Here is a 22,686-nt window from a genome sequence, read left to right as displayed (position 1 = left end):
TGTTGATTTGGATAGCAAATATCGCAGATGTGTGTTAATTGACCATCGTTGACCATCGTTAATTGACAATTACGTTGACAAATGCTCAAACTTATCTAAACAACCACTCAAAAACACAGAGAAATGCAATGACATTGCTGCAGATTCCAGTAGTTTATTGAAAGTTGAAAACACATTCAAACAAAAACCTGCTGAAGTCCAATCCGAACCCAGAACTGAATGCAGGCGGACAGTGTGGTGAGAAAATATCCCACAAACAGCCATGCAAAGACGTTGAGAAAACAGAAAAAACATGAGGACCAGTTCGGCCTCGGACATGGAGTGTCCGGGACCTGACGCGACACACACACACACACACACACACACACACACACACACACACACACACACACACACACACACACACACACACACACACACACACACACACACACACACACACACACACACACACACACACACACACACACACACACACACACACACACACACACACACACACACACACACGATTGAGTTAAGGCACCACCACTGTTTTATTGACTAGGAAAATAAATAATTGTACACGGAGCACTGATTTATGAAGTTATAAAATGTGCAGAAATCTGTTCCGTGAGGAAACCCCTTCGTGACATTCAACTGCTCTATAGGAAAAAAAAGTTCTTATAGAGTTCCCGTTCTTCTTAGCAAAATCGTGACAAAAATCAAACGAAAAGCGCGAATGACGCCCCTTGTGAGTTCGGAGTCTTTGACCGCCGGTCACAGTCCAGAAGCCAGAGACACGGAGAGAAAAACCAAAGCTAAAGCAAAGAGAGATTGGTTTGTGTTTAATGGAGCCGAAGCTCAGCGACGCGGGCCTGTGAAGCGGCTTTCTCCTCGGCCCCGCCCCATCCCGGGGCCCCGGGGCCCTCGCCGTCCGTCCGAAGGGCCTCTGGTCTCACGCTCTCGGGCTGCTCGCGTCTTCTTTTCCTCCACATTCAGCCGCACTTCCCCGCGGAACATGATGGGCTGCCGGCGGAGGAAACACAACTCAAAGTTAGGCAAGGTTAGGCAACAAAAGAAGACTTTTACAGATATTTACATTTTATACGACATGCATCAAGTGTATTCCAATGAAACTAATCTTTAATCTTTTCAGAAAACTGAAACACACTTTCTAAGTCTGCCCATGCACACACTGCGCCGAGGAAACGTCTTCTTGCATTTTGCTATAAACGGATCAACGTTAAAAAAAAAGTTGGGAAACTTCATATGATCCTACAAGAGTGATTACTGATAGGCTGTCTGCAAAAAAAGAAGAAGAAAAAAATCATCCACTGACTTTCAAAGCTGCGACAGAAACGACTTTCGACTTCGAGGACCTTGATAGAAATGTAGCAGGGTTTTTCCTACAATGAAAATTTTTTGGTGGCCGCAGTCTCACATTTTTTTCCCTGAATTACTGCTGGATGTGAATTGTGCTAAAAAAAAAAAAACGCACCTCTTCTGACAGACGTTTTGCACACGCACCCGACATAAACCATACTTTCAAATAAACTGAAAAATATCCTTATGAAGTGTTTTCTGTGATGACAAATCTTTTGCGTTGTTTTAACAGTCTGGAATCACACTTCCGCTTTTGTCTGATTCGCGAACTAATGACTCATTTGAACCGATTCATTTTAATGAACTGATCTGTCCAACACTGAACTCTTGAATCGGTGTGTGATCATTTACTCACAACACCTCTGACACGAGAACGCAAGTGTGCTTACCCCATTAAACAAGAGGGGTTAGTAAGAACTAGTCTTAATAATCCACAGTATTTTCATGTATTTATTTTGAGTATTTATATTGATAATATGTAGTAAAAAAAAAAAAAAAAGTTTAGCCTGGAATAAGGCGAAACCAGAACAACGCAAGTTATTGATAGCCAATAATTTTATTAAATTGTATATGGTAGAGAATTAGACTATTATAACATTTTTAATGCTACTTTTTAATGATTGTTGCCAAAAGAATTAATCAGTAATTACACAAACTGTGTAAAAACGAGGAACTAAAGAAACAAACATCAAGACATCATACATAATGAGATATCACAAATTAGATTTAAAAAAAATTCATTTATTTTAAATTTATTGTCAGTATTGGGCTCACAGATCATGTGGGTAGGTACTTTTACTGTTGGTGTGTGTGTGTGTGTGTGTGTGTGTGTGTGTGTGTGTGTGCGCGCGTGTGGATAACCACGTCTGGTCAGCCACCACTGAAGACCATTTCTGACCCAGGACCCTGAGTAGTGGAGTAAAAAGGACGATATTTGTCTTTCAGATGGAGTGAAGTTAAAGTCAGAAGTTTACAGAAAAAATAATACTCCAGTAAAGTACAGAGACTCAAACAGTGAACTTAAAGGGTTAGTTCAGCCAGAAATGAAATGTCTGTCATTAACTCCTCTCCCTAATGTCGCTCCACACCCGTAAGACCTCCGTTCATCTTCACACACAGTTTAAGATATTTTAACGGTTCAAACGGTTAGGACTCAGCGTATTGATTCATGATTTGCATCGCGTGTCAAACTGCTGAAATCACGTGACACTGGCCCAAATCGTGTTGTCCATGAAAAGCCCCAGATGTTAATCATGAGCGGTAATGACACACACCTTCGCTCCCAGAATCCTTTGCACCGGCTCCAGGTCGTCAAACACCACAAAACCGAAGTTGGGCAGCTTCCCTCCGACAGCTTTGGTGTTGATCCTCATCTCCATCACGTTCCCAAACGCTGAGCGAAAAAAAGCAGCGTGAAACCACACACACACACACACAAACACACACACACATCATCATCAAGGTCAAAGGTCAGCGGCTCTCACTCATGAAGAACTCCTTCAGTTCCACCTCGTCGATGTCATGAGGAAGATTTCCAACGAACAGCTGATGACTGTCTGGATAACGGAAAGGCCGACGGGCCTCAGCGTCACCGGAGTCAAAGTCGCCGCGACCTGCACACACACACACACGTTGGTGACTCCTGAGCTACATGTGTTATTTTTGGATGAATGATGGCCGAGCATCACATGACAGGAAACTCACCCTTAAAACTGATGTACTGTCTCCCACCCGCAGCCTCAGAGCCACTGCCATCTGACAAACAACAACAGACACACAATCAACCTGTTACTGATCACGTGTGTGTGTGTGTGTGTGTGTGTGTGTGTGTGTGTGTGTGTGTGTGTGTGTGTGTGTGTGTGTGAGTGAGTGAGTGAGTGAGAGTGTGTGTGTGCGTGATGGGTAGGTTTAGAGGCAGTGTGTGTGTGTGTGTGTGTGCGTGCGTGTGTGTGATGGGTAGGTTTAGGGGCAGTGTGTGTGTGTGTGTGTGATGGGTAGGTTTAGGGGCAGTGTGTGTGTGTGTGTGTGTGATGGGTAGGTTTAGGGGCAGTGTGTGTGTGTGTGTGTGTGTGTTGGGTAGGTTATGGGGCAGTGTGTGTGTGTGTGTCACCTCCTCTGGGTCCTCGTGGAGGGAAGCCTGATCTCTCCCGCCGCTGATCTCTGTGTAGTGACTGACTGTCCTGTCTGACCTCCACCCGTGACTGTGAGACACACACACACACACACACACACACACACAGCATTGGTCAGGGCTGTTGCCAATCACATTACATAAATAGAAGTGGCATTCATAGATTCACAATGGCAAACAATGCTTTGAGATGTTTTTTTTAGTTCACTATTTTTAATTTAAAAGGTAATTTAATTACAATTTCCGTTGGTAAACAAGTGTGTCTAAAATATAATCAAAATGTTAAATTATTGTATAACCGTTGCATAATATAAAAGGTCACATGCTGATTTTAGGGTTAGTTTCACTTGACTGTGAAATATTGTGATAAAACTTCTTCAAATGATCTATAAATATCCCCGGGGAACCGCTGTACCTGAGCCGGCCTCAGCCCGTGTGGAGAAACCCCAGCCGGAGGAAGATTCTTACTGGTCACCAGAGCCCATGAGAACACCTGCGGATGACATCACACACAGTCAACACAGCGCTACACACACACACATACTCAAACACACACAGTCAACACAGAGCTCTACACACACACACATACTCAAACACACACAGTCAACACAGCGCTACACACACACACATACTCAAACACACACAGTCAACACAGAGCTCTACACACACACCGGTACCTTGGGTGGCTCTGGGGTGTGAGGGGGCGGGGTCAGTGCGGGGACAGGGGTGGAGCCTCTCTCTGGGAGTTTCTCCTCAGGCTCCGCCTCCACCACCTGCAGCTCTGGCTCTGGGTTAAGCTCCGCCTCTGTCTCCTGATTGGCCTCCAGCTGGGACTCTGGCTCTGCCTCAGGGACCGCCTCCTCCTGCTGCTCCACTCCATTACTAAGAACATTAACAGCTGGTGTAAGGCCAGCGATAGCTCTGAGGTGGGTGTGTGTGTGTGTGTGTGTGTGTGTGTGTGTACCTGACGGGGGCTGGCGGCTCATAATAGGTGGTGCTGCTGGGACGGTCCTGCACCGGCTCAGGTGAAGCATGACTGTCCACCTGCTCCTCCTCCTCCTCCTCCTCTACCTCTTCCTCCTCCTCCTCCTCCTCCTCCTCTTCTTCAGACTCTGCTCTCACACACACACACACACACACAGATAAATATTTATAGCATGTTAAAATCACTTTTTGAGCACAAGCAAAAACAGAGTTTTTGTGTGTCCCTTTAAATGCAAATGAGCATTCCTTTTAGGAAGAGGGCGGAGCTTCAAGAGTTCATGTCAGGAGCGCTGATTACCTCTCTCTCTCTCACACACACATAAATGTTTATAGCATGTTAAAACCGCCACTTTTTGAGCACAAGCAAAAACACGCCGTTTTTGTATCCCTTTAAATGCAAATGAGCATTCCCTTTAGGAAGCGGGCGGAGCTTTAAGAGCTCATGCAAGCAGCTCTGATTACACACACACACACACACACACACACACACACACACACACTGTTCAGCCTTTAATGATCAAACCGGAGTCGGACAATGATGGAGAGACTCCAGAGGAAGACACGACATGCGGAATGAGACGGTTATATAAAGTTACGGTCATAATTCCTGTTGTCATCTTCTCCACGTTCCTGGGGGCGGGGTTATGCAAATGTTAGGGTTAGTGATGTCACTAGCTCGTTGTAGTCCCTACCAGCTGTTTGTTGTAGTTCTTAAAGAGAAAATATCTCCCTTCGCTCCGAACTTTGAATGTCGTGACTTTTCAGATGTGTTTTTGCTCTAACAGCGACACACACAAACACACACAATGTAATGCGAGGGTCCAGTGTTGTGTGTTTACCTCCCAGCTCGGCCTCAGAGTCTCCAAACACCTCCTCTTCATAGCGGAAGATGTCATTGTGCACGTAGAACTTGTTGACAGCAGAGCCCTGCGACACACACACACACACAAAATCATTATGATGTTTAATATAGTTAGAAATTATAACAATGTGTTCAATGGTGATGTTCCCTTAACAAGCCTAAGCAGAAGGTGAGATATGAGTGTGTGATCACCTGCTTCTGTCCTTCACACACACACACGTTTGTTTTTGTGACATATGGGGACATTCCATAGGCGTAATGGTTTTATACTGTACAAACCGTATTTTCTATCCACTTACACTGCCCCTAAACCTACCCATCACACACACACACACACAGCCCCTAAACCTACCCATCACAGGAAACATTTAAAAAAAAAAAAAAAACTCCTCCTGTGTGATTTATAAGCCTTTTGTAAAGTGGGGCCATGGGTAATGTCCTCATATTTCACCCTCTCCTGTAATACCTGTGTCATACCCATGGCATTATACACATTTGTGTCCTCATATGTCACAAAAACATGCCCACACACACACACCTCTGTTTGTAAGGACTCGCTCAGAGAATCGTAACGGCTGACTGACGTCGTTCTGGTTGGACTAAAGTAAGATTAGCAGAACTAACTGTAATAACTCTATATGTGTCTGTCAGAGGTATGTTAGTGTTCTGCTGTTTCCTTATCTGACAATATCTTTACTTCATTTCCTGTTTCTGAACATGACCTCATTACACACACAGATTATATGTAAACTCTGAAGAAACTCCAGAACACACACACACACACTCACTCACTCACTCACACACACTCACACACACTCACACACACTCACACACACTCACACACACTCACACACACTCACACACCTCAGGCGCGAGCACAAACGTCTGCATGAACCTCCTCATGGGCCGGCCGCAGTTGGACAGCTCTCCCATCACCTGCACACACACTCCGTCTCCTAGCGTGGCGTGAGCATCCACGTGCCGGATCTTAGTGTGGCACTCGCTGAACTGCAGAGACATCACCTTCTTATGGATCTCCTGCACACACACACACACACACACATATACAGAGTCAGCTTTACTTCCACAGAGTTCTGGAAAACAAAGACGCAAACGATGGTAAATAACAGAGGTCGCCACATCATGGCGGAGGAAGCAGAGGATGAGGAAGCAGAGGAAGAGGAAGCAGATGAAGAGGAAGCAGAGCAAGAGGAAGCAGAGCAAGAGGAAGCAGAGCAAGAGGAAGCAGAGCAAGAGGAAGCAGAGGAAGCGGAAGAGGAAGCAGAGGATACAGAGGAAGAGGAAGCAGAAGAAGGGGAAGCAAAAGCAGAGGATGCGGAAGCAGAGGATGCGGAAGCAGAGGATGCGGAAGCAGAGGATGCGGAAGCAGAGGATGAGGAAGCAGAGGAAGAGGAAGCAGAGGATGAGGAAGCAGAGGATGAGGAAGTAGAGCAAGAGGAAGCAGAGCAAGAGGAAGCAGAGCAAGAGGAAGCAGAGGAAGAGGAAGCAGAGGAAGAGGAGGCAGAGGAAGCGGAAGCAGAGGATGAGGAAGCAGAGGATACAGAGGAAGAGGATGAGGAAGCAGAGCAAGAGGAAGCAGAGGAAGAGGAAGCAGAGCAAGAGGAAGCAGATACAGAGGAAGAGGAAGCAGAAGAAGGGGAAGCAGAAGCAGAGGATGAGGAAGCAGAGGAAGAGGAAGCAGATGAAGAGGAAGCAGAGCAAGAGGAAGCAGAGCAAGAGGAAGCAGAGGAAGCGGAAGAGGAAGCAGAGGATACAGAGGAAGAGGAAGCAGAAGAAGGGGAAGCAGAAGCAGAGGATGCGGAAGCAGAGGATGCGGAAGCAGAGGATGCGGAAGCAGAGGATGAGGAAGCAGAGGATGAGGAAGCAGAGCAAGAGGAAGCAGAGCAAGAGGAAGCAGAGGAAGAGGAAGCAGAGGAAGAGGAGGCAGAGGAAGCGGAAGCAGAGGATGAGGAAGCAGAGGATACAGAGGAAGAGGATGAGGAAGCAGAGCAAGAGGAAGCAGAGGAAGAGGAAGCAGAGCAAGAGGAAGCAGAGCAAGCGGAAGAGGAAGCAGAGGATACAGAGGAAGAGGAAGCAGAAGAAGGGGAAGCAGAAGCAGAGGATGAGGAAGCAGAGGAAGAGGAAGCAGATGAAGAGGAAGCAGAGCAAGAGGAAGCAGAGCAAGAGGAAGCAGAGCAAGCGGAAGAGGAAGCAGAGGATACAGAGGAAGAGGAAGCAAAAGAAGGGGAAGCAGAAGCAGAGGATGCGGAAGCAGAGGATGAGGAAGCAGAGGAAGAGGAAGCAGAGCAAGAGGAAGCAGAGGTTGAGGAAGCAGAGGAAGCAGAGGAAGAGGAAGCAGAGCAAGAGGAAGCAGAGGAAGGGGAAGCAGAGGATGAGGAAGAAGATGAAGCAGAGGAAGAGGAAGCAGAGGATGAGGAAGCAGAGGAAGAGGAAGCAGGGGATGAGGAAGCAGAGGATGAGGAAGAAGAGGAAGCAGAGGAAGAGGAAGCAGAGGAAGAGGAAGCAGGGGATGAGGAAGCAGAGGAAGAGGAAGCAGGGGATTAGGAAGCAGGGGATGAGGAAGCAGAGGATGAGGAAGCAGAGGATGCGGAAGCAGAGGATGAGGAAGCAGAGGATGCGGAAGCAGAGGATGAGGAAGCAGAGGATGAGGAAGCAGAGGATGAGGAAGCAGAGGATGAGGAAGCAGAGGATGAGGAAGCAGAGGATGAGGAAGAAGAGGATGAGGAAGAAGAGGATGAGGAAGAGGAAGCAGGGGATGAGGAAGCAGAGGAAGAGGAAGCAGGGGAAGAGGAAGCAGGGGATGAGGAAGCAGAGGATGAGGAAGCAGAGGATGAGGAAGAGGAAGCAGGAGATGAGGAAGCAGAGGAAGAGGAAGCAGGGGAAGAGGAAGCAGGGGAAGAGGAAGCAGGGGATGAGGAAGCAGGGGATGAGGAAGCAGAGGATGAGGAAGCAGAGGATGAGGAAGAAGAGGAAGCAGGGGATGAGGAAGCAGGGGATGAGGAAGCAGGGGAAGAGGAAGCAGGGGAAGAGGAAGCAGGGGAAGAGGAAGAGGAAGCAGGGGAAGAGGAAGCAGGGGAAGAGGAAGCAGGGGAAGAGGAAGCAGAGGATGAGGAAGCAGGGGAAGAGGAAGCAGAGGATGAGGAAGCAGAGGATGAGGACTCACCGCCTGACCAATCACAGCCTCCTCCGGCTTCCCATTCCCGTCCAGCCCGCCGTGGACATATGAGGAGTTCCTGCCGTAAAACCTGCCAACACACACACACACACACACACATCAGAGATACAAACACACACACACATCAGAGAGACAAACACACATACACACATCAGACACACACACACACGCATCAGAGACACACACACACACGCATCAGAGACACACACACACACGCATCAGAGACACACACACACGCATCAGAGACACACACACACGCATCAGAGACACACACACACACGCATCAGAGACACACACGCATCAGAGACACACACACACACACGCATCAGAGACACACACACACACACACGCATCAGAGACACACACACACACACGCATCAGAGACACACACACACACACGCATCAGAGACACACACACACGCATCAGAGACACACACACACACACACACGCATCAGAGACACACACACACACACACACGCATCAGAGACACAAACACACACGCATCAGACACAAACACACGCATCAGAGACACACACACACACACGCATCAGAGACACACACACACACGCAACAGAGACACACACACACGCATCAGAGACACAAACACACACGCATCAGAGACACAAACACACACGCATCAGAGACACACACACACACACGCATCAGAGACACACACACACACACGCATCAGAGACACACACACACACACGCATCAGAGACACACACACACACACACGCATCAGAGACACACACACACGCATCAGAGACACACACACACACACACGCATCAGAGACACACACACACACACGCATCAGAGACACACACACACACACACACACGCATCAGAGACACACACACACACACACACGCATCAGAGACACACACACACGCATCAGAGACACAAACACACACGCATCAGACACAAACACACGCATCAGACACAAACACACGCATCAGAGACACACACACACACACGCATCAGAGACACACACACACACGCATCAGAGACACACACACACACGCATCAGAGACACACACACACACGCATCAGAGACACACACACACACGCATCAGAGACACACACACACACGCATCAGAGACACACACACACACGCATCAGAGACACACACACACACGCATCAGAGACAAACACACACATCAGAGTCACACACACATATTAGACACACACACCAGAGACACAAACACACACATACATGTCAGAGACACACACACACCCGTCACATGACCCTTCATCAGCTGCGGCGTGACCTCTGACCTCTCACCTGTGCAGGTAATCCGGCGCTTTATTCAGGAGTGTGTAGTACTGCCGCACAAACTCGCGTCCTACGAGCAGGGGGCTCGGCTTCTCCATCACCATCTCTCTCTCACACACACACACACACACACTACACTACAACACAACACACACACAGAGAGAGAAACAAATCAGATCATGAGAAGAACTTTATTACACACACACACAAAGAGAGAGAAGTAAAAACAGAGACAAAGGGAGGGATAACTGAGGGTGGCGTGATGTAAAGGTAGCTGGACGTGCACGTGCGCGCCGCGGACAGACAATAGCGCTCGCGCGTGCGTTAGCTTCATGCTATCCGCGGGAAACTCACCTAATGTGGCGGGATCCGTGAAACGCCGCGCTGTCGCTCCGCACGCACGCACTCTCCGCACACACTCGAGCGAGCGACGGTCGCGCAACTCCCTCTTTATCCGCTTAAAACCCCCAACACCAGCCGAAGCGAAACGCGCGCACACACACACACAGACGTCGACGTGCGCGCGTCCACTGCCCTCACCTCTCGCTTGCGAGCGCGCACACACGCCTGTGACGCACAAGAACGCGACTTCCTTCCGTGGGCACGACAAAAGCGCGTCAATAATTCTGTAGTACACAAGAAAGGCTATTTACACTGCAAAAAATGCTTTTCTTACTCAGTATTTTTGTCTTGTTTCTAGTCCAAACATCTAAAAATTCTTAAAACAAGAAGTATTTACTAGACAAGCAAAAGTAATTGTCTTGTTTTGGGGAAAAAATACTCAAAATGAAGAGAGTTTTTGCTTAAAATAAGATAAATAATCTGCCAATGGGGTGAGAAAAATAATCTTAAATCACTAAATGTACAAACAGGAAAGTATAATTAGGAAACATGAGTGTTGGGAAATTAAAATTAAGACTTGAGGATGAACAGTCAAGCTTTCTTTGACTTTATTAGGGAGACAGGGCTGATGAATATAATTTAAAGGTGCAGTGTGTAGTGTTTAAAGGACAAATCCAGTGAGAAATGACCCTACGGGTGATTAACAGATGGTTAGCGAGTAGATCATTTTCTGGGATGCGTTTTCATTAGAATCGAATGTAAAGAGTTTTATCTCTAAAAACAGATTAGCTTATAACGCTTGTCTATGGGGCACAGAATAAGTAAAATTAAATCGCTAGTTAATACCACTAACAAGGCTCAAAATAGCCTCACACTAACACGGCAGCATGATGAGGGTCCCTACATGCAAACCGAAGCACTGAGAACTTTATAAGAGTACAAACAGTTTAATAAGAAGATACTTTATAAACACAGTGCATTACGCGTTTACAGACGGCAGCCATTTTGGAAAACAGTCTCAACGAATCGAGCCACGAGCGCTGTGTTAAGTGATAAACTGTGACTTGGAATCTCATGTGGTCCATTTTTTCCTGGAAGAAAACACTTAACGCAGCAGAGAAAATAAATAAATAAATAAAAAATGTCCATGTAATTAGATGTCACACTTAAAGGGTTACTTCAGCGATTAGCATATGGCTTTGTATCAGTAGAAACCCTGGAGTATATTCAAATGATTGTGCTTTCACTCCTCATATCCCCCTGAGACGAGAGATTTATGCATTTTATTTCTGAAAAAATTCCTCCCGTGAGGCAAATTGATGATATTTGCGTCATCTTTGGAATGTTTGCCCAGAGGCTAAAGACTACAGCCAGCAGAGGGAGCCATTTCCGCATGTTTTCAACTCGCATATGAGTGATGGAGATCACACTTACAGCTCAGCTCAGCTACAGGCACTCATTTAAACGGAGCTATGGTGAGCAATGTAAGTGTTTTTATGAAAGTCAAATTAATTTCTATGAAAGTTAAGCTTGTAAGGCATGAACTGAAAACGCGCCAGACTGAACTGGCGTTGTGAATGTATGCCGCGAGTGTAGTCGCGATTACCTCAGCTCTCATCACGAGAGCTCATCAGCTCATTTATGACGTTAAATGTAATCTGACTCCTGCAGTTAGTGCTGTGAGACTCATGCGGCGACTCCATCGTTATATTGAACACACACGTTCAGTTTTTAATCGTAGTGTCTGTTCTCTAACTCAGTCACAGTAATCCAGTAGCGGTGGCTGTGGGAGTGGCCTCAGGGCAGCGAAGCATTCTGGGAATTGTAGTCTTTCATCCCCATGAGACAAAAATACATTTTCTGTCTTTTCTCAGTCTAGTCCCGTCCGAATGTGCCATCTCGGTAATAGTTACGGACAATGTCAGTGAAGATTACCGAGACTTTTACCTTCTGGAAAAAGGTCCGGGAAAATGACCTCGGGTAATACTAATCCCGTTCGAATAGACCTGCTGTAAAAAAGTGAGGTAAAATTCCATCATTTCCTTTTTAAAAAAATTTTTAAAAACGCATTTTGCGAGCTTTGAGGCGCTTGAAGCATTCGGTTGCGTTGTAGGTGGAGGGACAACTCTGTGGCAAACGTCCAGTATTTTCCGCATATCATTTAAAGCAAAAAGAAGATCAAAAGCACTTATTAAAGGCACAACACTTATTTTAGCTCTAGGAAAGTGTCTGTTAGTGTCCAACACAATCCAATCAGAATCGTTAGACTGGACCTAACTGTTTATTAAAACACACAAATATAGCCTGAGACAGAGTTCAAACTGGCGCTCATGTTGTGTTTGCTCACGTGATAACAGCAGCGTCATACACACACGACGACACAGAGCTTACTGTGGTGTGTAAAGCGAGTTACTCCTCACACTTCTGCTAGTTTTACTGAGATGTCTTATCCCGTGCGAATTGGCCATTGATATTACAGACGTCCTGAGGTAAAATGACTTTACCCCCATGTCCCCATGTTAATCTAATCCTGTCCGAATAGGGCTTTCCCAATGCTTTAACCCCGGGTTATCCTTATTCTAAACCCGCCCTTTAACCCCGGGTTATCCTTATTCTAAACCCGTCATTTAACCCCGGGTTATCTTCTTTCTAAACCCGCCCTTTAACCCCGGGTTATCCTTATTCTAAACCCGTCATTTAACCCCGGGTTATCTTCTTTCTAAACCCGCCCTTTAACCCCGGGTTATCCTTATTCTAAACCCGTCATTTAACCCCGGATTATGCTCTTTCTAAACCCGCCCTTTAACCACGGGTTATCCTCTTTCTAAACCCGCCCTTTAACCCCGGGTTATCCTTATTCTAAACCCGTCATTTAACCCCGGGTTATCTTCTTTCTAAACCCGCCCTTTAACCCCGGGTTATCCTTATTCTAAACCCGTCATTTAACCCCGGATTATGCTCTTTCTAAACCCGCCCTTTAACCACGGGTTATCCTCTTTCTAAACCCGCCATTTAACCCTGGGTTATCTTCTTTCTAAACCCGCCCTTTAACCACGGGTTATCCTCTTTCTAAACCCGCCCTTTAACCCCGGGTTATCCTTATTCTAAACCCGTCATTTAACCCCAGGTTATCTTCTTTCTAAACCCGCCCTTTAACCCCGGGTTATCCTTATTCTAAACCCGTCATTTAACCCCGGATTATGCTCTTTCTAAACCCGCCCTTTAACCACGGGTTATCCTCTTTCTAAACCCGCCATTTAACCCTGGGTTATATTCTTTCTAAACCCGCCCTTTAACCCCGGGTTATCCTTATTCTAAACCCGTCATTTAACCCCGGGTTATCTTCTTTCTAAACCCGCCCTTTAACCCCGGGTTATCCTTATTCTAAACCCGTCATTTAACCCCGGGTTATCTTCTTTCTAAACCCGCCCTTTAACCCCGGGTTATCCTTATTCTAAACCCGTCATTTAACCCCGGGTTATCTTCTTTCTAAACCCGCCCTTTAACCCCGGGTTATCCTTATTCTAAACCCGTTATTTAACCCCGGATTATCCTCTTTCTAAACCCGCCCTTTAACCCCGGGTTATCTTCTTTCTAAACCCGCCCTTTAACCCCGGGTTATCTTCTTTCTAAACCCGTCATTTAACCCCGGGTTATCTTCTTTCTAAACCCGCCATTAAACCCTGGGTTATCTTCTTTCTAAACCCGCCATTTAACCCCGGGTTATCTTCTTTCTAAACCCGCCATTTAACCCCGGGTTATCCTCTTTCTAAACCCCTCATTTAACCCCGGGTTATCTTGTCTTGTTTTGGGGGGAAATTTAAAAAAAATTAAGAGAGCAATGTAAGTGTTTTAACTTCTCAAATTAATTTCTATGAAAGTTAAGCTTGCAAAGGCATGAACTGAAAACGCGCCAGACTGAACTGGCGTTGTGAATGTATGCCGCGAGTGTAGTCGCGATTACCTCAGCTCTCATCACGAGAGCTCATCAGCTCATTTATGACGTTAAATGTAATCTGACTCCTGCAGTTAGTGCTGTGAGACTCATGCGGCGACTCCATCGTTATATTGAACACACACGTTCAGTTTTTAATCGTAGTGTCTGTTCTCTAACTCAGTCACAGTAATCCAGTAGCGGTGGCTGTGGGAGTGGCCTCAGGGCAGCGAAGCATTCTGGGAATTGTAGTCTTTCATCCCCATGAGACAAAAATACATTTTCTGTCTTTTCTCAGTCTAGTCCCGTCCGAATGTGCCATCTCGGTAATAGTTACGGACAATGTCAGTGAAGATTACCGAGACTTTTACCTTCTGGAAAAAGGTCCGGGAAAATGACCTCGGGTAATACTAATCCCGTTCGAATAGACCTGCTGTAAAAAAGTGAGGTAAAATTCCATCATTTCCTTTTTAAAAAAATTTTTAAAAACGCATTTTGCGAGCTTTGAGGCGCTTGAAGCATTCGGTTGCGTTGTAGGTGGAGGGACAACTCTGTGGCAAACGTCCAGTATTTTCCGCATATCATTTAAAGCAAAAAGAAGATCAAAAGCACTTATTAAAGGCACAACACTTATTTTAGCTCTAGGAAAGTGTCTGTTAGTGTCCAACACAATCCAATCAGAATCGTTAGACTGGACCTAACTGTTTATTAAAACACACAAATATAGCCTGAGACAGAGTTCAAACTGGCGCTCATGTTGTGTTTGCTCACGTGATAACAGCAGCGTCATACACACACGACGACACAGAGCTTACTGTGGTGTGTAAAGCGAGTTACTCCTCACACTTCTGCTAGTTTTACTGAGATGTCTTATCCCGTGCGAATTGGCCATTGATATTACAGACGTCCTGAGGTAAAATGACTTTACCCCCATGTCCCCATGTTAATCTAATCCTGTCCGAATAGGGCTTTCCCAATGCTTTAACCCCGGGTTATCCTTATTCTAAACCCGCCCTTTAACCCCGGGTTATCCTTATTCTAAACCCGTCATTTAACCCTGGGTTATCTTCTTTCTAAACCCGCCCTTTAACCCCGGGTTATCCTTATTCTAAACCCGTCATTTAACCCCGGGTTATCTTCTTTCTAAACCCGCCCTTTAACCCCGGGTTATCCTCTTTCTAAACCCCTCATTTAACCCCGGTTTATCTTCTTTCTAAACCCGCCCTTTAACCCCGGGTTATCCTTATTCTAAACCCGTCATTTAACCCCGGATTATGCTCTTTCTAAACCCGCCCTTTAACCCCGGGTTATCCTTATTCTAAACCCGTCATTTAACCCCGGATTATGCTCTTTCTAAACCCGCCCTTTAACCCCGGGTTATCTTCTTTCTAAACCCGCCATTTAACCCTGGGTTATCTTCTTTCTAAACCCGCCATTTAACCCCGGGTTATCCTCTTTCTAAACCCGCCCTTTAACCCCGGGTTATCCTCTTTCTAAACCCCTCATTTAACCCCGGGTTATCTTCTTTCTAAACCCGCCCTTTAACCCCGGGTTATCCTTATTCTAAACCCGTCATTTAACCCCGGATTATGCTCTTTCTAAACCCGCCCTTTAACCCCGGGTTATCCTTATTCTAAACCCGTCATTTAACCCCGGATTATGCTCTTTCTAAACCCGCCCTTTAACCCCGGGTTATCTTCTTTCTAAACCCGCCCTTTAACCCTGGGTTATCTTCTTTCTAAACCCGCCATTTAACCCCGGGTTATCTTCTTTCTAAACCCGCCCTTTAACCCCAGGTTATCCTCTTTCTAAACCCCTCATTTAACCCCGGGTTATCTTCTTTCTAAACCCGCCCTTTAACCCCGGGTTATCCTTATTCTAAACCCGTCATTTAACCCCGGATTATGCTCTTTCTAAACCCGCCCTTTAACCCCGGGTTATCCTTATTCTAAACCCGTCATTTAACCCCGGATTATGCTCTTTCTAAACCCGCCCTTTAACCCCGGGTTATCTTCTTTCTAAACCCGCCATTTAACCCTGGGTTATCTTCTTTCTAAACCCGCCATTTAACCCCGGGTTATCTTCTTTCTAAACCCGCCCTTTAACCCTGGGTTATCCTCTTTCTAAACCCCTCATTTAACCCCGGGTTATCTTCTTTCTAAACCCGCCCTTTAACCCCGGGTTATCCTTATTCTAAACCCGTCATTTAACCCCGGATTATGCTCTTTCTAAACCCGCCCTTTAACCCCGGGTTATCCTTATTCTAAACCCGTCATTTAACCCTGGATTATGCTCTTTCTAAACCCGCCCTTTAACCACGAGTTATCCTCTTTCTAAACCCGCCCTTTAACCCCGGGTTATCCTTATTCTAAACCCGTCATTTAACCCCGGGTTATCTTCTTTCTAAACCCGCCCTTTAACCCCGGGTTATCCTTATTCTAAACCCGTCATTTAACCCCGGATTATGCTCTTTCTAAACCCGCCCTTTAACCACGGGTTATCCTCTTTCTAAACCCGCCATTTAACCCTGGGTTATCTTCTTTCTAAACCCGCCCTTTAACCCCGGGTTATCCTTGTTATGTTGTCACACTATCATAACATGTAGTGAACACTTGGGGTTAAACCACGTTCAATAAACACAGCCGAACATTCAGGAATACTTTTCTTCTTCTGAATTTATTTTAAAGAACACAACAACTAATAATTACAAGTGGCAGTGCCACCTGCAGGCACAATAGGGGAAAAGCAGTATTACATACATAACATTTCCTCCCCTCTTAATCCAGAAACAAAGAAAACATTGCTTTCTCAGAAACGCAAAAATTCAGCATTTATTTATTTTTCTACTCTAGAGGTAGAGGGTAGACTGCCTCTTGCCTCGAGCCAGTTCGGGGATTATTCTGCCCCATGTCAGAACAGGCTCACTAATATAACTAATTACAGTTCAGTCCAGCAAGCATCTCTCATGGCTCTATAATGTCAGACGATTGGGAGGCTTGATCACTCTGGCTGGATAACGTCTGACCTGCACTGATGGAATGTTGAGTTTGCCATGGTTTGTCTGAGACTCTATTGATGTGTCACTGTTAACATCTTGTTCCTTTGCTGGTGGTGGAGAAGTGCCATTTACAGAGGCTTGTACGGGAACAGACACATCACTGATGTCAGATGGTTGTGTCACCTGAGTTTCAGCTGTTTGATTCGGAATAGACAAGAGTTGATCAGCATGCCGCCTCCATTCCTCAGAAGCTCCTACATCCACAGTATAAGATACTGGACCACTTTGAGCCTTCACTACACCTGAAGTCCATCTCTCTCTCCCTCTGTAATCTCGAGCCAGCACAGCATCACCAACTCCAAACTGTCTTGGCTTCGAACGACCAGCTCTGCGAAGAACCTGGGAGGTCTGTGAGAGTCGCACAGCAGCTGTTACACTGGGTTTCAAGGCATCTAGCCGTGTGCGCAGCTGGCGTCCCAAAAACATCAGGGAAGGGGACTCTCTTGTTGTTGGATGTGGTGTGTTGCGGTATGTCAGCAAGAAGGTTTCCAACCGCCTCTGAAGAGTAGAAGAGCCCTTAGAAGCCTTCAGTGCTTGTTTTAGCGACTGAACAAACCTTTCAGCCTGCCCATTGGTTGCCGGATGATATGGGGCGGAACGGATATGTTTTACATGGTTGGCTTTCAGGAAAGTTACAAACTCCTGAGAGACGAATTGGGGGCCATTATCACTCACAAGGACTTCAGGCAGTCCATAATGGCTGAAGTGGTTCCGCAAAACTTCAATTGTTTTTTCTGCTGTTGTTGATGTCATCAACTGCACCTCAGGCCACTTCGAATGTGCGTCAACCACGACTAGGTACATGTGACCCTCACATGGCCCAGCAAAATCTACATGTATGCGCTCCCATGGTTTGCTTGGCCACTCCCATGGGTGGAGGGGTGCTTGGGCTGGCATTTTCTGTATTTGTTGACATGACTGACACGTTTTCACTTGCAGTTCAATGTCAGCATCAACACCAGGCCACCAGACATAACTGCGAGCAATGGCTTTCATTCGGACAATTCCTGGGTGGCCAGTGTGCAGTTCCTCTAGTACTCTTTTCCGCAGCTTGTAGGGAACAACGACTCTCAAGCCCCGCATTAAGCACCCATGTTGGACAGACAGCTCATTGCGTCTGGAGATGAAAGGTGAGAGTTCACTGTTACCAGAAAGGTTGACAGCTTGAGTCCCTTTTATGACCATTTCGACAACTGTAGACAAGGTTGAGTCACTCATAGTCTCATGTCGGATATCAGTGGCACTGACAGGGAGTTTCTCCATTTGTCCGAGGTAAAACAGCTCTACGGCATCCTTTTTCTCTTTGTGCTCTACTTGTAATGGCAGGCGGGAAAGACCATCTGCATTTGCGTGATGTTCAGCTCTTTTGTACTCAATGGTGTAGTTATGCGCTGACAAAAGTAATGCCCACCTTTGCATCCGCGCTGCTGCCATAGACGGAATTCCTTTTTGTGGCCCGAAAATCGTAGTAAGGGGGCGGTGATCTGTGAAAAGCTTGAATTTTCGTCCGTAAAGATACTGGTGGAATTTTCTGACCCCAAACACTATGGCCAGAGCCTCACGCTCAATCTGCGCATAATTCTGTTCTGCCTTGCTAAGTGTGCGCGATGCAAAGGCTATTGGCTTTTCTTCACCACTGGGTAACACGTGGGAAATGACGGCACCAATGCCATAAGGTGATGCGTCACAAGCAAGCCGAATGGCGTTCTGGGGGTCGTAGTGTGTCAAGACATTTTGTGACACAAGCTGATCTTTAGCCTTTTTGAATGCAGCATCACACTCTGCAGACCACTGCCAGCGTTTTCCTTTACACAACAGGGCATTCAGAGGATTCGCTATGGTTGCCAGGTTGGGTATAAATCTTCCATAATAATTTAACAAGCCGAGAAATGATCTCAGCTGTGTAATGTTTGATGGAGCTGGTGCATTGACAATTGCACTTACTTTATCGGGTGACTTGTGTAAACCTTCAGCATCAATTATGTGACCCAGGTATTCCAATGAGTCCTTGAAGAAGTCACATTTCTCCTTCTCAGCACGCAAGCCAAACTGTTCCAGCCGTTCAAGGACTGCATCCAGATTTTCTAGGTGTTCCGCTTCAGTCCGCCCCGTAACCAGAATGTCATCCAGATAACAATGGACATTAGACAGACCTTGTAAAATTTGGTGCATAGCTCTCTGGAATATGGCTGGCGCCGAAGCGATCCCGAATGGAAGGCGATTGTACTGGAATAGCCCTTTCTGTGTCGAAATTGTGAGGAACTTCCTGGACTCCTCCTCAACACTCATTTGAAGGTAAGCATGTGACAAGTCTAATTTGCTGAAACATTGTCCTCCCGCTAATGAAGCGAACAAGTCCTCAATGCGCGGTAACGGATAGTGTTCAACGTGTAAGACGGGGTTTACCGTTACCTTAAAGTCACCACAGATGCGAACTGCTCCGTTTTTCTTCACAACAGGGACTATTGGAGTAGCCCATTCACTGTACTGTACTGGTGACAATACTCCTATTTCAGTGAGACGGTTCAATTCCACTTCGACTTTTGGACGAAGAGCATACGGAACAACTCTGGGCTGACAAAACTTGGGTTTGTGTTCAGGTTTCAAAGTTATTTTAGCTTTAATGCTCTTCATTTCTCCCAAATGTTTAGAGAAAACAGTGGAATGTTTCTGCAGCACAGCTTCTATTGTCTTCAATTTGACTGTTTTTATTTCTTTCCAGTTTAGTTTGATTTGACGCAACCACTCTCTGCCATAAAGTGGTGGATAGTCCCCCTGCACGACATACAATGGAAGAACAGCTGTCTGCTTGCCCATTTTTACATGTACATCAATTACACCTTCAGGATGCAATGCTTGTCCTGTGTATGTACGAAGAACAATGTCAGTTGAGTTTAAGGGCAGGTGTTTCAATATTCGATCATAAGTCTCTGTTGAAACCAATGACACTGCTGCACCCGTGTCCAGTTCCATTTCCAGTGGCATACCCTCAATTTCTGGTTTCACAATGATACTGGACTTTTCTCCTGGCTGTGACAGTTTATACAGAGCCAAATCAGAATCTGTGTCATCATCATTGGACTCTGCATCAGCATCAAGGCGGTGTACACTTCCCTTTTTTATATAGCCTTTTTGCTTAATTGATTTCGTTGGCCGTGCAGCTCTCTTTGTTTTTCTGTCATCGTTAGTTTTCCTGCAAACGCGACTGATATGGCCTTTTTTTCCACATGTGTTACAGTTTTTGTCCTTAAACCAGCAGTCATCTTCACTATGGTTATTCTTTCCACATCGTTTGCATTTGTTTTTACTCTTTGATAAAGACAGTGCATTTACCGTCAGTGATCCGCTGAGTTGGTGTGCTTCGCGTGACGCTGTTTCCATGGAGACCGCTAACTCTACCGCTCTCTGAAAAGTCAGCGTAGATTCAGTCAACAAGCGCTTTTGTGTAGCCTCACTCTTCAAGCCACACACAAATCTATCGCGAAGAGCATCATCCAAATGTCCCCCAAATTCACAGTGTTCTGACAATCCTCTAAGTACTGCAACATACTGTGTCACCGACTCGCTCTCTTCCTGATTCCGCCTGTGGAAACGAAAACGCTCAGCGATGACCAGGGGCTTCGGAGAGAAGTGCTGCTGTAGCGTGTCTGTGATGTCTCTAAAGCTTTTCTCTCCGGGTTTGTCCGGCGCGATGAGACTTCGGAGTAATCCATACGTTTTTCCTCCGATCACACTGAGTAGCACAGGCACTTTCTTGTCGGCCTCAATGCTGTTAGCTTTTATGAAGTGGTCAAATCTTTCAATGTAAGTGGTCCATGGTTCAACGTTTTCATCAAACGCTTCCATGTGGCCAATGGTAGCAGCCATTCTAGCTAACCTAGCTCACTTTAGCTACGCTGAGAAAATAAAATAAAAGTTGTAGTACGCCTAACTACTCACGATTCACTATGGTAGTTTCGTACAAAGATCCCATCCTCGTCGCCAATTATGTTATGTTGTCACACTATCATAACATGTAGTGAACACTTGGGGTTAAACCACGTTCAATAAACACAGCCGAACATTCAGGAATACTTTTCTTCTTCTGAATTTATTTTAAAGAACACAACAACTAATAATTACAAGTGGCAGTGCCACCTGCAGGCACAATAGGGGAAAAGCAGTATTACATACATAACAATCCTTATTCTAAACCCGTCATTTAACCCCGGGTTATCTTCTTTCTAAACCCGCCCTTTAACCCCGGGTTATCCTCTTTCTAAACCCCTCATTTAACCCCGGGTTATCTTCTTTCTAAACCCGCCCTTTAACCCCGGGTTATCCTTATTCTAAACCCGTCATTTAACCCCGGATTATCCTCTTTCTAAACCCGCCCTTTAACCCCGGGTTATCTTCTTTCTAAACCCGCCCTTTAACCCCGGATTATCCTCTTTCTAAACCCGCCCTTTAACCCCGGGTTATCTTCTTTCTAAACCCGCCCTTTAACCCCGGGTTATCTTCTTACTAAACCCGCCCTTTAACCCCGGGTTATCTTCTTTCTAAACCCGCCATTTAACCCTGGGTTATCTTCTTTCTAAACCCGCCATTTAACCCCGGGTTATCTTCTTTCTAAACCCGCCCTTTAACCCCGGGTTATCCTCTTTCTAAACCCCTCATTTAACCCCGGGTTATCTTGTCTTGTTTTGGGTGAAATTAAAAAAAAATTAAGAGAGTTTTTGATAAAAATAATCTGCCAATGGGGTAATGAAATTAAGGTTTGAATTAAGATTATTTTTCTCACCCCATTGGCAGATTATTTATCTTATTTTAAGCAAAAACTCTCTTCATTTTGAGTTATTTTTCCCAAAACAAGACAATCATTTTTACTTGTCTAGTAAATGTTTCTTAATGTAAGAATTTTTAGATGTTTGGAGTAGAAACAAGACAAAAATACTGAGTAAGAGGAGCATTTTTTGCAGTGTAATGTCAATCCTCACACTGCGATCATCGTCTGCGGTCTGATAATGAAATAAACAGGGCTTTATCTGTTTGAGATGTTTGCGTTCTGCATGTCAGCACTGGTAGGATTTAATTAGCAGATGAAAAACCCACAGGCTTGAGCAATACTGATGTTTATTCGGTGGGTTTGTGCTTAAAACAAGAGGAATTATCTTTCACTTTGAACTGACTCCATTGGCAGATATTTACTCTTGTTTAAAGCACAAACTCACTTCATTTTTAATGCATTTTTCCAGAAACATAAACATAAAAAATAGTTCTGGAAAAGGAAGAGCATGACGTCTCTCAGTTGTCTCCTCGTCTGGCTGTTGTTGTGGTGGGAATTTCGCTCGGGGTCATAAGGGGGAACGGGGTCAGCGGGGTCATGAAGGGCGTTGGGGTCGTGAAGGGCGCTGGGGTCATGAAGGGCGTTGGGGTCGTGAAGGGTGTTGGGGTCGTCAGCCGCTCGGGTCGAGCTTTTTTCAGAGACACCGGAACAACCTGAAAAGCCAAAACAAGACACACTGTAAAAAATGCTCTTCTTACTCTGTATTTTTGTCT

The 22,686-nt window shown here is 45.8% G+C and overlaps 3 protein-coding genes across 3 annotated transcripts in view; 1 reads left to right on the top strand and 2 right to left on the bottom strand.

The window, feature by feature from the left end:
- Positions 1–134: 134 nt before the first annotated feature.
- g3bp2b (G3BP stress granule assembly factor 2b) lies at positions 135–10,482 on the bottom strand. The gene is made up of 13 exons (XM_067445392.1): positions 10,169–10,482; positions 9,824–9,951; positions 8,527–8,608; positions 6,207–6,380; positions 5,320–5,407; positions 4,461–4,608; positions 4,174–4,378; positions 3,912–3,989; positions 3,476–3,566; positions 3,070–3,120; positions 2,850–2,978; positions 2,640–2,758; positions 135–1,008 (listed from the first exon to the last, which is right to left on the bottom strand). The coding sequence occupies exons 2-13, from the start codon at positions 9,916–9,918 to the stop codon at positions 844–846; spliced, it is 1,425 nt and encodes a 474-aa protein (XP_067301493.1). The 5' UTR covers positions 9,919–9,951; positions 10,169–10,482; the 3' UTR covers positions 135–843.
- On the top strand, positions 6,459–7,907 carry LOC137079107 (uncharacterized). The gene has a single exon (XM_067447071.1). The coding sequence runs from the start codon at positions 6,459–6,461 to the stop codon at positions 7,905–7,907; it is 1,449 nt and encodes a 482-aa protein (XP_067303172.1).
- Positions 10,483–22,083: 11,601 nt separating the features above from the next.
- The window catches only part of LOC137079163 (protein SGT1 homolog), a 1,911-nt gene continuing 1,308 nt past the window's right edge, over positions 22,084–22,686 (bottom strand). Inside the window, exon 4 of the mRNA XM_067447125.1 lies at positions 22,084–22,626. Within this exon, the coding sequence (XP_067303226.1) occupies positions 22,432–22,626 (195 nt within the window). The 3' untranslated portion in view covers positions 22,084–22,431. The remainder of the gene's footprint in view (positions 22,627–22,686) is intronic.

This window comes from Pseudorasbora parva, chromosome 6 (genome assembly GCF_024679245.1).
Source record: "Pseudorasbora parva isolate DD20220531a chromosome 6, ASM2467924v1, whole genome shotgun sequence".
In the NCBI taxonomy this organism is placed as follows: domain Eukaryota; kingdom Metazoa; phylum Chordata; class Actinopteri; order Cypriniformes; family Gobionidae; genus Pseudorasbora; species Pseudorasbora parva.
The sequence above is the reverse complement of the archived record's forward strand: the minus strand, read 5'-3'. Positions and strand labels throughout refer to the sequence as shown.

What these genes read in the sequence shown, in the direction of transcription:
- LOC137079107 (XM_067447071.1), top strand. Translation starts at nt 6,459, where the DNA reads ATGGTAAATAACAGAGGTCGCCACATCATGGCGGAGGAAGCAGAGGAT.
- g3bp2b (XM_067445392.1), bottom strand. Translation starts at nt 9,918, where the DNA reads ATGGTGATGGAGAAGCCGAGCCCCCTGCTCGTAGGACGCGAGTTTGTG. An exon ending in CGTTTGTGCTCGCGCCTGAG is followed by an intron (nt 5,408 to 6,206) that starts GTGTGTGAGTGT and finishes TGTGTGTCGCAG; the next exon opens with GGCTCTGCTGTCAACAAGTT. An exon ending in TCCACGAGGACCCAGAGGAG is followed by an intron (nt 3,121 to 3,475) that starts GTGACACACACA and finishes GTTGTTTGTCAG; the next exon opens with ATGGCAGTGGCTCTGAGGCT.